The following is a 14,650-nucleotide window of genomic DNA, read 5'->3' as shown; positions in this document are numbered from 1 at the left end:
TTATTTATAATAACAGGTTAATGTGATAAATTCTCACAAACTATCTGAATAATAAGTTATCTATAATCATCTGTTATTCTTAATAATCACATTTGTACCTAGTTCCTGTCCCAAGTGACATTCCAAGAAAGCTTTTTTTTAATAATAGTAAGCATTCTTCTTCTTATTATTAAAAAAAACAACAACATAAGAATAGTGCATGAGGAATACAAGGTAACAATCCATAACCTTATGAAAAACATTAGTAGAGATTATTGGGAAACAGCCTTAATTTCACAAAAAGATCACTATAAGAAAGTGTTAGGAAAATTAATCTCTTAGAATAAAGCTAAGTGTTGAATTTTTTAATATTTACCAACTTCATTATTATTAATAACCAATCACTGATATTGAATGTTACAAACGCATATACACACACACATATACAAGTTCAAAATGTAGAGAAAACATGGAAAAAATTACAGAATAATGAAATATGAAAAGAAGAAAATTATTTAAAAAAAAATAATAAAAATCAGGAAAAAAAAAGATTTTATCTTTTCATCAACTCACATGATTATATCCGCAAATATATATCATATCGATTATATCTTTTTTTTTCTCCTGATTTTTATTATTTTTTTAAAATTTTTTTTTTCTTTTCTTTTTTCATTATTATGTTATTTTTTCTCTGTTTATTGTAAGTGCAGTAAATAAAACTTATTGATTTTCTTCATTTTTTTCTTTTTACTTTCTGCATTTATTTTTTGTTTTTCACATATATATATATATATATATATATATATATATATATATATGTAAGTGTCAACAAAGAAAGAAAAAAAAAGAGACAATTTCAAGTAAAAATTAAGATTAAATAAGTTTATTAGCTGCACAAAAGCTGTAAGTAAATAGAATCCAATATAAGCCAAAAATGCAAAGAAAACAAGGAAAGAAATAGAAGAAAGAAAAAAGTATAAAGACAAGGGGAAAAAAAGATATTGTAACTAACTCACACTTGTATTGTATTGATATATTTTGCTTCGGCCATATTAACATAGTATTAAAAAGCACTATTTTTGCATATAAAATCCTGTGAGCAGTTGATAAGATAAAATCTTTTCATCATTATTTTTTCTAATTTTTAATTAATTAATTTTTCGTTCAAATTTTTTTAGTCATTTTCATATGCAGGCATATGAAAAAATCAATCACCAGTTTAGTATTCATATGAAGCCCGCAAAGAGAGAGAATCAAATTTTTTTTTTAAGTAGTTTAATCAAGTTTCTTAATAGAATAATCCATTTCAGAGATCTGATTAAGATTATTGCTTTTTTAGTAATAATGCCCTTTTTTTTTTCTTTGAAAGAAAAATAGATTCTGTTTATTAGAAAAATTCATTCCAATTTTGACAAAAAATTCAAATATCACAGATTATTCAATTCACAAATGACAATTTTTCTCACTCTTTTTCAGCATTTAAAAATATTTCTCAATTATAATAGTACTAGAGTTTTAAAATATCACCAGGGTAAGATTGAACTTTTTTTCTGCCTGCTGAAATTGGGTTTACGCCCAACAATTTTCTTCCAAAATACAAACACTGCGTAAAATAAACAACAACACAATATGAATAAATAAATGAATAATTGTCGAAAACGAGAGGGTAGCCAGAGGACGGTATACTTGACTTCGCCAGATTTACCTAAAATAAATTAGCAAAAAAAAAAAAAAAAAAAAACAACAACTAATGAAAAATTATCACTTTAACATACATAAAAGTATTGACAAAAGTCATATTCTTCCAAGTTTCACCAATAACATCAAACGGTTAAAATTTTTTAAATATTTTAATGGATTTTTTGTAGATTAAAATAACTGTTCTTAGAGTTTCTGAATCTAAATGTAGTAAAGGAGTTACAACAAATAATTAACAGCTTGTGATTAGCCGAGAGTTAAAACTTTACGAAGAGAAACAAAAACAAAAAAAATTAAAAATTCAGAGTTAACATGGTGTGCATGTATGAGGTATCATTATCTGGCATTATCTGGTAAAATTAAAAGAAAAACTTCAAAACTTCTAAATTAAAGCTTCTTACTTATTTTTAACACCAACCTTACTTATTTAAAGTAATTATTATATTCAAAGTTAAGTGTTAACTTATATTTAGAGAAATATTTAGGATTTAAAAATTATGAAAGCTATGTTGAATATTTTTATCAAGTTATTTGTGCCAAAAAATATTGCTTCCTTTTTCTTTTGCTCAGAAATTCGTTAAAAATATTGCAAAAGAACAATAAATAAATACTCCCAAAAATTAAGTGTTCTGCTTTAAATTTTGTGTTCATTCCCACATCATACAGGCACCTTAAACATTTTTTGTGAGCAAGTTTGAAATTCCACATACATTAGGAGAGAAAACTTAATGAAGGATAAAAAAAAAATTCGAATCTACTGAATTTTTTTTCCTCTTGTATTCTGAGTTTAATTGTTGCAAAAAATATTATTTTTAAGACTTATTCTATATCTCACAAATTCCTTTTGAAACATAGTGTATAAATTCGAGTGCAAGAGCTAACTTAGGTTAAAAAACAGTAACATTAATATACTTTATAATTATTTCATTTGTAGTATAAAATAAATAAACATCTGTTGTCTGTCACCTGGTCACTTCACAATATGTTTTAGAACCATTTAATAAATGACAGTCCAAAGGTATATAATAAAATAAAATAATAAGGATTAATTTAAAATTTGGCCAGACAACTCTTTCATCACATTATTCTATACCTGCAGAACAGAATTTAATGAAAATTTAGTTATTTCAAAAACTGTATACTTAGAAAATACAACTCTTGTGATGGCACACCAATTTTTAACAACTTATAATCTACTTCCTATCTAGCTCTTGGTCTGATTAAAGAATAGTTTACGAAATGTTACATTTTAATCCTCAATGCACTTAGGTTAAATTGGTCAGACCTACAGATTAAATAATAGCATGAAATACTTTTGAAAGTAGGTATGACCTATGGCATTATATGTCTTTGAAAGAAACAAATTTATTCTAAAAATTCAATGAAATAAGCAATACAAGTACTCACAATAAAATATATATTATACATTATCTTAAAAAAAAAAGAAATATAAATATAGTCTTTTTTTACGCCGAGCAATACTTACTTATTTCTAAAGCACCATATCCCATTTTCGAAGTACCCATTCTGTAGGAACAAGTTGGGACTATTATTTCATGAATAAGTTCTTCTGAAATATTGAGAGTACAGGAAGTAAAATCTAAGGAAGAGGAAGTTCTCACAATAATCCCAGTTTTTCTGTTGGATATTACATGTTCAGACTAAAATAGGATGTTAGAAAGACAAATTACAAACATGTAGAAGTTATATCTGGAAATTACAGAAAAAAATAGATACATCTATTTCATTTTAAAACAGTCGTTGAACAGCCAACCTAATTTTGGGTTTACAACTACTAATGTTCAACTCTGTAGCCTTGTAATTTTGAATTAAATCCAGAAAACAAGGGAACTTCTGGATCAAATATTGGGAGAAATTTTGCCTTCGTGGAGAACAGATAAATCTATTAAAACATTATAAATAAATTTGAATAAAAGATAGTAAAATAATACTAAAAGATAGTTATTGATAATTAAATTAACAGTAGCATTTTCATACCTTTTTTTAATTATTTATAACAAGCGCCTTTTTTAAAAAAACTTCTCAGTTTTTGGCATAAATTTTCCACAAATTGTTTAGCACTTTATTTATTTAAATTTTCATAAATAACAGGTAGTAGCATTTGAATGATAATACAACCTTTTTACCCATTCAAGTTAAACTCAAAAACAGATTTATGAATTGCATAGTTACAGTGAAACTAGGCAAGTTGGCCATCTGCCTATGTTCACCTATATTATCAAGAACCAGATTTATCCTATGTAATAAAAAGAACCAAAACTTTAATAACATTACCACTTGTCTATTGTGCATACTGACTGTTGAAATAAGTAACATTTATGAAGGGTTGTTAATAAATGCTATTCTAAATCCTTCAAAAGTTGACTAGAAAAAACATACTATTACGTCATGTTTTAAAATTTCACTGAATATACGAAATAGTATTCAAAGCTAACCTAAACCCCTTTATGAGTGAACTATAACAAAGATTGCTAGTTTATCGGAGAAAACAAGGCCGAAATTTGAGAGATTTGAGGGAAGTTTTAAAAATTATGGGGGAACACAAATACAAATACACAATATATGTGTGTATTTGCATTTGTGACCATGATCATCATACAAATAACGAAATAAAAGCGTATAAAAGAGCTGAAAAATTATTTATTTCAATTATAAACTATGTTAATATTTTCACTGAAATGAACAGAATCTTTGCATGAAATATTGCATAAATATTTTTTTGCTGCTCATCAAATATTCGTTTGCCAGCATCTTCACATGTTTGTCAACACAAAGGACTAAGAAATTTCCTTGCACAGTACCTCCCTCATTTTTAACTTTTCTGGTTAAAAAAAGGTTAATTATACAATTAATTATTGTATTCTTATTGCACTTCAGGAGGCATGGTATCCTTATAAATTTACCATCCAAAGAATAGAAAAACTCCCTTACATGACAGGATTTGCATTATCTTTAAGCTATTTTCTTATCAGTTTGGTATAGATCAATTTCCCCAAATGTTTCATTAGTTATACATTATCAATTTTGAAAGTTCAGAAAAGAATTAATTGCTGACAAAGTATAAATGAAAAAGATTAAAAAACCTAAAGTTCTAACTGAAGTGACATACTTTAGTTCTTTGTTGTTTAAAGAGTGGTGGTTGTTTTATGTTTAAAAGCAATTATTTCTACATTTCTAGTGAGTGATTTGTAATAGTTGTTGAATTAGTGTTAACAGACTGGATACATTGTACTGGAAGGGTTGCAACTTCATGCATATTTAAGGAAGTTAGAATTACTTTTTAACAACATCAATCATTATTATTACTTTTTGCACACTTTAAAACAACTTGATAAAAATTTTGAAGCAATTAGAGCATCATATCACCCCAGTTATGATAATAAAATGTTGAAAAAATGCTATACTTAGAATTTTAAAATCATGAGTCTCAAAATGCAATTTCCAGACTGGTTTATATAAGTATTCAATTAACTAGTTGAACAATTTGAGATAACTTTCATTAATCGTTGGACATCAGCTGAAGAAAATTAAAAAAAATAAATATTACATCTAAAATTAATTAAATTTTCCATTACCTTGTGATCATGAGCAGAAATAATGATATGTGGTTGAAGATATGGAATCACCTAATAAAAAAGAAATTTTTTTAAATTTTATGCAATTGTCCTACCAAATTATAAAGCAAACAGTCTTAAAATGTTAAAAAGTTCTTTTTTTTTAGTCTTAATATTCAAACTTAATACAATTGCAGATATTGTAGCATCATTTAAGTTCAAATGTAACAAAAGTACAATGTTAGTTCCAAAAGTCGCTCAAATATGTACATTTATATTTTGCATAAAGTAAAAAACTAAAAAAAAGCATGCTTTTGGGCATTAATTTTATTCACATTTCATTAAGTGCAAAAAATATTGGGGCTTAACGCAAGAATATAAACAAATAACTTTCTACTATCACAATCAATTATACAAAGAATTTTAATGTACTAGTTTAATGAAAATAAGTCACCAAACAGCTTATAAAGAAATAAAAAAAATTTATAAAAATTAAAAAATTCACATCTAAGAATAATTATAGCTGTCTTCTTTTAGCAATATACAAGGCATAATGAAAACAAAAAGGTTTAGAACTATTATATGTTTTATTGATTAAATATGAAGTAATATCTAATAATTCAAATTAAAAAATAAAGATTCCACTATGCAAAGCTATAGCATGCAAAATTCTTTCACATGATGCTGAGACCAGAAAACAAACTAAACATAGAAAACTTTTTTTGTACAACTTTTAAAATAAGTGCATAAGGTACATATTTAAAATGTTTTGGCTCATCAAAATATCCAATGAAAATCTTTCTAAAAGAGTCACAGTCAGAAAAAAATTGAATATGAAATTTCGAAGCAAAGATTTAACTGGTTTGGGCACATTTTACGAATACTCAGTAACACGATAACACTTGTCACACTTAAATGGGCTCCTAATGGAAAAAGACCAAGAGGGAGATCCAAATTAGTGTACCAAAGAATGATTTTTAATGCGCTTAAGCTGGTTGACATATGTAGATGGCAAAAAGGAAGATTCCTCGCCAGGGTCAAATAAGCTTGAGGTCCTATATGCTGAAGAGCATGAAAAGAGTAATTAATAATATCTAATTCAGTTACTCTTTGTCTAAAACAGATATTTTTTGTCAAGGAAAATGCAAATGAATCAAGGATCTAAATTGATTTCAACTACTTTTTTTAATATTTATAATTAAACACGTACAAAATGCTATTTCTAACTACCATTTTCCATTATAATGCTATTTTTACTTAATATCTATAGAAAATAAAAGATTTTAAAAATATCTAAGAAATGATGATAGAATAGCTGAATGATAATTAGTTTAGAGTACAGTTTATTTAAACTGTTCGCATTTTTTTATTAATTATTAATGTATTTTAATGAACTTTTATAAAATAAAAAAATAAGTTGTTTAAAACTTCTTCAACATTGTAACAATAATTATTTAATTAGGTATGTTAAGAAAATAGCTTTACATCTAAATAGAACTTCAAAATTAAAAGAGTTACATAAATAACAAACTAAACAAATTTTACCTTACTAATAAATGAACTGTATGATGGAGTTAATGGAAAATGGGATAAAACTATCCTAAATGCATCCAGAGATTCATTACTAGCCACTTGGTAATCATTTGAATGAGTAATGTAGTTTACCTAAAAAAGGAAAAATGCACTGTTACAATAAAACGAAATTTAAGTATTCAATGACGCCATTTTCTTCATAAACATAAAAGACCTTTTAATTTAATGTGCAATAGTAATAAAGCATCATCTAATAAAACAAACATCTAATTTAAGTGGAATAATTTTCAGTGATAAATACAAGGTTTTGTTACAAGACAAATGCAATTCTTAATTCTTTAGTATAAAAATGCTATTTAAGCAATTCTGATATAAACATATCAATTTTATCACACAGAAATCTTAATGAGTATAGTGATATGTTTAAAAAACAAATAGAGCTATAAAAACTAATAAATAAAAAAAGGATCAACCAATACTTTTTTAAAAAAATTATGAAATTCAATCAGATTTTTTTAATTAAACTTTTTGGAGTGCTCTATTTAAGTAAATATTTTATTTAAAAAAAAACAACAACACTATAATGCTAATGAAAGGAAAGTAATAGTATAGTAAAAGCCCATTATAGTGATAATTCACAATAGTAAAACAAAACAAGTAAATACACATACATTTAATGTTTAAATAACAGCATAAAAAACTATAAAATCCAATGAAGGGCAATAGCTTTGAATATTATTTTGAATGGTAAACTAGCATCTGATTCAATAGTAAAATAGAAATTTTGTCAAAAAAGTAAATAAAATGTTTGATAGATATGTGGTAAACGAAACCGAGCATTTTTTTTAAGTGTACACAGGTTAATTAAAAATAGAAAAAATTACCCTTTGTAACAGGAAAGATAACTTACCACTGGTCCATCACACATGTTGCTTTATAAACATAAAGGGTTATAATTGTTGGAAAGAAATAAAGTGAAATGATGTTCGTTTTCACTTTCCTGCTTTGATAATAAAATAAATAATAATACTTTCCATTTTTCTTCTTCTTACAATATTTTTCACTTTGTATGTATGAAAATGTATCTTTGAAAATGTATTTACCACAAAATAAATAAATAATATTATTTTTATTTCATTCTTTTTGTTACAGTATTTTTCATTTTGATGGCAGAAAAAGCATTTCCCTCAAAATAAATAAATAAAATAAATAAAAAAACTGTCATAATAGCAAAAGAAATTTAAATGTGTTTTTTTAACATTTAATACTAGCATTTTGAAGGCGATTTGAAAAACTGTTGTAAATGCAGACTTCTTGCAACATGCCATGCTCATTTAGTTGGGTCAAAAAAACAAAAAAATAACTTGCATAATCTCAACTATTTAACCTCCTATATAACCTCTGTTTATTATTGAAACAGATAAGACAAAGGAAACACATCTTACTTTTACAAATTCAAGAAATTCATATCTCATAATTATATCATCCCGAAAATGCATATCAAATCTTCTTTCAAATTCCTTCTGAGGAGGTTGAAACTCCCCACCAATATCATTGTCACCAGGAATTATAATGGCCTTCAAATACAATCAAATAAAAAATAATGTTAACAATGACAGAAAGCAATGCTACAAAATAAAGAATTTCAATATAATTTAAACAATTTAAACATTACACACTTAAATAAATTTACTTTATCACATTGAAACTCGTTGAAAAAAATTAATGAATAAGGTCTTCCGAGAGGGGAATGAATTTTCAGGTGTTTCTCTTTAAGTTAAATATATCATGTGAAAGAAAAATCCAGTAATGTTATAAGGTTTGTTTCTGACCAATGGTTTCAGAAGTGAACACACAGCTGCATATGATATTCTTAAATATTGTAATTATAGCAATACTAGCATTTCGTTTCACAATATAGTTACATATTTTCTATTATATGTAATTACATATCTACATCTAATAATATATTTAGCTATACAAACAATAATAGTGTTTTCATATAATATTGAAAGAAAAAAAATATTTAAAAAAATACAATTTCTATGTAAATTACATTTTTCCATTTACATATTGCAGGTTCATAAACGATTAATATGAGCAATATTGCTGTAATTTTTTTTATAAAATTGCATATTTCAAATTTTGCTTTGCACTAATTAAACCAAAAATTGCATAGGTACAAACTAATTTTATAAATAATATAATGTGACCTTTCACAAACTGTAATATTTGATTAAATTTTACTATATTATTTACATCTATCTTTATACAATTAACTCCAATAAACAGAAAAAGTTAGTTTTTTTTTTAAGAAATTGTCTATTATTAATATAATAGAACCTTGATTACGTATTTCTAAAGAAACAATTCCTTATGAATGAAAGATACAGGAAAATCAAAAACGGGAGTCAGCATAAAGTAATGACTTGAAAATGTATGAAAACTAATCAAGTAATGAAATTGATATTAATAAATTTAAAATAAATATAAAAAAATTATTTTGAAAATGTTATTTATTTAATGTATAGATATTTATGATGAAAAAGAAAGATAGATAAAGGCATTTATTTATTTGATTCTTCACTAATTTAAAGGCTTAGAGTACGTACCACAAATGTCGGTATTAGTCGAGGTTTTGTTTTGTTATATTAATTGGTGACACTAAGCTTTTCAGCAACCATTTCTTGAACTGACAACACCACAAGTTCCAAAATTTTCATCAATTAATGCATAATACCTCAATTGTTGTATTTCATCAATTGAAGCTTCAATCATACATAATTGAGGTGCTTTCCCTTAAATGTAATAGATCCTCATTTTCTTAACCATTACTAAATGTTAGAAGTTACTGCTTTACTTCTCAAAGCGAAATAACCTCACTTTTGTTAAAAAATTTATTAGAATTTCTGCACAATAGTCACAGGAATTTTGCAGTTTAAAAAACGATCTAAATGGTTACTATTAACATTATACTAATAGGATTTGTGGTGGCACCATTTAAACAAGATGATACAAATGATAAAAAAACATGCAGAGATAATGGATAGAAGTTCTACAGTACTATAATATTTGATTTATAAAATAGAGTTTCACAAGAAAAATCTACTTAAGGAATAAAAAAGATATACTCTAATGATTTGAGCAAGATTGAAAAAAAAAAGAGAATTAAATGAGTTTAACAATAAATATACACCTTTTTAAAATCAGCTTCTGAAAAAACATTTTGGAATCTTTGAAAATATTCCACAAATTCAACATCAGAGGCTATTTCCCCTTCATCAAAATTGTCCCCAAGAAATATTGTAAGATTTGGATTGAAATATTTGTAGGCAGTAGAAAATGTCTTCTTTACATACCTAAAATAGTTTAAATATTATAGACAATAAGAAAATCAAAATCAAAGCAATATTGTTCTAGAATATCAAAAAGAAATAAAAACATGAGTATTGTGGTTGCAGAATATATATAAATGTAAAACTTAAGTATAAATCTTTCCAGTTTAATGATTTATTATTATTTACATCTGTAACTCCAGGAGGCATTTTTAGGTGGGATAAATTTCCAGTCTTCTGGCAAGCACTTTAATAACACGAGCATTGGCTGATTAATTGTATATTTTGCCCACACCAACCACAATGCTGATATAAATTATACCAGTGATAGATCGTGAATTAGAGAAGAATTGTCTATGAATTAACTATGAGAGGATTTTGAGGTAATACCAAAATAACTGTCAAAAATATTTGTTTAAATAATCAAAAAATTGTCCAAATTGTTTAACAAAAGCACAATAATTAATTTAAGAAAAATTTAACAACACAAAATGTAACAAATTCAAAGCTTCTATAAATTTTTTACAAAGCAAGTGAAAAAAAAATGTAATGCAACACAATCAATTATTTTATAATGGAGGAAATATTTTCTTATAAATTTTTTTATTATTACAACCAAAAGTAAACAAAAATCCTCATAAGTAGAATTATTACAAATTTATGTAAAAAATATTTTTTTGATTTTTCTAAAACAAATTACGCTTAACTGCAAATTATCCATGGAAATGAGTTGGGTGCAAATAATCCACAAAATTGTCAATAAATTATCATTTGTTTGAATGCACATGTTTAGTTTTGAAGCAACTCTTCATTTGTAAATTCATCTTTTTCTAACAATAAGCAAGAATTTAGCTTTGAAAAAAACATAAAAGAAACATAGCTCATTCAAAAATTGTAAAACAACAGCTTAGGGAGACAAAATGTCTCATAAAAAGATATCTGACACATTGACAAAATATTGTAGCATAAAATCTCAAGAGAGCAAAATTTTAAAAAAGAATTCAGCAATGACAAAAAGTTCAAAAGAAATTAATACTTAGCACTGTAAGACAAAACCTCAGATTAAAAAAAAAAAAAAAAAAAAAAAAAAAAAAAAAATATATATATATATATATATATATATATATATATATATATATATATATATATATATATATATATATATATATGTATATATATATATATCAGACACATTGAAAAAAAATATTGTGGTACTGAATCTCAAAGAGCAAAATTTAAAAAAATTTTTTAGCACTGACAAAAATATAAAAGAAACATAGCCCATCCTAACATTGTATAACAAAATCTTACAATATATATATATATATATATATATATATTTGTGTGTGTGTGTCATATTGACAAATATTGTCATATAAAATCTCAAGAAAGCAAAGTATTTTGGAACAAAATTTAATATGGGTAAGTTAGAAAGTGTCCTATGAACAAAACACAATAGCATAGCAATTTGTATACACTTAAGATTGTCCTTAAAGTAGACTGAAATCAGGAATTTACTATAGATCAATAAATATGTATCATATTATTGAAGTTACAGATTTGATTAAAAAAAAAGAAACTTTTAAAAAGCATTTTACTACTCCAATAAAGAAACTTTTAATAAATAAATATTTATTTTAAATACTATAATATCAACATTATTAATAGTTAAGATACTATAAAAGTTCAAATTTTCAAATGACTTGAAATTTGATAATTCTAACGTAAGCCTCACATCGATTTATGCCAGTTTTGTTCCCAAATACTGAATATTAAAATTGTTGAATAATAAAATAATATACTGAATAAAATGTAAGTGCATTAATTTAAATCACTTTTTTTTTTAATTTTACAATATTATGCATGTAATAAATTTTTAGGATTATGGAAAATATTTTCAACTTACTGATCAGCATCCCATCTAAACACATAGCCTAATAAACTAGAAGGTGTATAACTGTAGCCTAAAAGTTGAGGATCACCAACGACCAATATTCTAACAGAATCAGGAAATCTAAATAACTGTGACCAAATCAAAATTGGTGCCAAAGAATATTCAATCCATTCAAAGACAATTACTATTGTGAACAGAAGAAATAATAACTTTAAAAATGACCTAAAACAAAGACGAAAAAAAAAATCAGTTTAAGAACTAGAAAATATTAACAGCTAGTTAAAAACCATACTGAAATTTTTTTGCATAAAATTTTCATTTATAATGAAACTAAAATATTGAGCTCTTAAAATAGTATTACCAAATAAAGACATGTTACAATATAATCACATACTATATTTATTATACTGAAGTAAATTTCTTTCCTTAATTCTTAAAAAAAATAGCAAATTTTCATTTAATTTAAAACAAAAATTATATACAAATATAATTTTAACTCTCATTTTCATAATCATTGTTATAAAATTGTTTTATATTTAACATAGAAAAGCATGCTAGAGTACGTATTACTAATTTTAATTACAATAAAAAAAATCTGTTTTACTTATAGAAGAGTTTTCAAATTTGTATCACAAATGTACTTTATAAAATGTTCCCCTTAAAATTTTAAATTTAATACCTACTGTTTATAAATTATTGATTCCTAGAAAAATTATCAACTCAAATAATGATTGCAATCTATATGAAAGAAGGCATATTCATCAGATTCGTTTTTTAAAAAATATGTGATGTGTCACCTTAAAGGATCTTCTTATGTATATATGGACCACATCTGAAGATAAAATTTTCTGATATATGTGTGAGTGAACTGAAAGTTAGGGGTATATTTCCATATCACGATCTATCGTACCAACTACAATCTCCAAATGGATTTTAAAAATAAAATAAAAAACATTTTGAGGTTCGGCTATGAGCTAGTCTCCTTCTGTTACTTGTTGGCCACTGCCTGGTTTGGAAGTCACCAAGACTTGGCCTACATCAAGAAACGGAAATCTTACTATCCATGTAAAACCTCCTTTACAGTCCATTTTTAAAAAGCTTGAATACCCTTAATCCATGATACAGCTTTTTGTGGGGCCGGGATAGCCTGGTTGGTAGTGCACTGGGCCCATGTCCAAGAGTTCATGGGTTCGATCCTCGCCGGCTGAAGACTCCCCATGTAGAAAATGGTGACGGATGCACGTTAAATTTGTCAAGTCGCAAAATCCTCCATATTCCCATAACAAATCAATACCTCTGGGGGTACTTATCCAGGAGTTTCCTTGTCTTCTGGATTGGTTCAAAATTAAAAGGCTACGGAGTTGAACATCAGTAGTCGACCAAAAAATTGGGTCGGCTGTTCAACAACGGATATAATATAAAATAAAAAAAAATAAAGCTTTCTGTAATAAAAGAAGACATCAATAAAATTACATACATATATATATATATATAGAGAGAGAGAGAGACATTATATGTGGTATATGTATATCTATAAATAAAATTTTAAAGTATTAAAAAATTCATAAAGCATTTATTTTATTGAAATATATAACTTTATTTTTTAACACTTAAACAAAAAAGTGGAAAAAAAGGTGAATGATTATGGCAAATCTTACCTATGTAGCCATCATCATTAACTTTTTTAGTATTTTAATACTGTGTAGTGAGCTGTTTCTATGAAATAAATGCTTCATTTTTTATTATTATTTTTAAGAATTTAGGGGAAATATCCGTATTGGTACCGGAGTCAAATTAATCGCCAAGTTTTGTCACACTTGTAAACTTCAAGATTTAAAAAAAAAAACGTATATCGCAATTTATAGTAGTAGTTAAAGTAGTTTTGAGCGAAATATACCCACTTTGTATATAAGTTAAATGTTTAATTGTGGAAGATTTCTGCATCGTGATCTGTGGCAATATAATAGCCAGGTCTTGGCAACTTCTAGACAACGGCTCGCGAAAGTAAAAATAAGAACATCACAGAAAGGGACCAACTCGAAAGGTATAACTCGTAGCCACCCCCAGGCAAACATCTATATGTTTTTTTGTTTTTCTTTAATAAAATTGCAAGTTTAGTTGGGGTGACAGATCAAGATAAGGAAATATCACCTTTAATTGTATTAATTTATCTATTTCTGAAACAAAAGATTAACAAATAACAAATCCGATGAAAAATACCCAAGGACGTTGATAATCATGAGTTAAATATGAGGAGAAAAACACAATAATTGATTATATTAAGTAGTTTATCAATACTCAAAAGAAATAATAGAAAAAGGATGACAGTGGAGCGAAAAACTAAAGGAAAAATTACTTTATATGCATATTAAAAGCAACATAATCTGTTAGAAAATAGTATAATAGAAAATTGAAAACAATCAAATTCTTAAATTTGAAGAATATATTCTCAAATTACGATAGAGAACATGAAGATTATAATTCAGCACGATCAGTACAGTAGTAATCAATCATAAGAAGAAAAATTTAATCTTTCATAATGTTTTAATAAAGATTTATGTAAGCTCAGATCATATTTGTTTACAATAGCAAATTCGGAAGTAGATGCTCAACTGACTATTTTTGCCAAGTTTAAG

The 14,650-nt window shown here is 25.7% G+C and overlaps 1 protein-coding gene across 1 annotated transcript; it reads right to left on the bottom strand.

Annotated features, from left to right (window-relative positions):
* Positions 1–784: 784 nt before the first annotated feature.
* Mppe (Metallophosphoesterase) lies at positions 785–14,628 on the bottom strand. Its single transcript, XM_087151830.1, has 8 exons — positions 14,371–14,628; positions 12,027–12,236; positions 9,982–10,144; positions 8,231–8,362; positions 6,798–6,917; positions 5,274–5,324; positions 3,164–3,338; positions 785–1,684 (listed from the first exon to the last, which is right to left on the bottom strand). Exons 1-8 carry the CDS (start codon positions 14,379–14,381, stop codon positions 1,503–1,505), a joined length of 1,044 nt encoding a protein of 347 aa, XP_087007956.1. The 5' UTR covers positions 14,382–14,628; the 3' UTR covers positions 785–1,502.
* Between the last annotated feature and the right edge of the window lie 22 nt (positions 14,629–14,650).

The sequence above is a fragment of the Parasteatoda tepidariorum genome, chromosome 9 (assembly GCF_982258835.1).
Source record: "Parasteatoda tepidariorum strain Cologne lab strain chromosome 9, Ptep-v5.0, whole genome shotgun sequence".
Lineage (NCBI taxonomy): Eukaryota > Metazoa > Arthropoda > Arachnida > Araneae > Theridiidae > Parasteatoda > Parasteatoda tepidariorum.
Note: the sequence above shows the minus strand (reverse complement) of the source record. Positions and strands in the feature narration are given on the sequence as shown.

Bases quoted from the DNA above. Each gene is read 5' to 3' on its own strand.
- Mppe (XM_087151830.1), bottom strand. The intron at 6,918-8,230 runs GTAAGATGTGTT...TTCCTTTTTTAG, and splicing joins AATTTCTTGAATTTGTAAAA to GTAAACTACATTACTCATTC. The intron at 3,339-5,273 runs GTAATGGAAAAT...ATCCTATTTTAG, and splicing joins TTTCTGCTCATGATCACAAG to TCTGAACATGTAATATCCAA.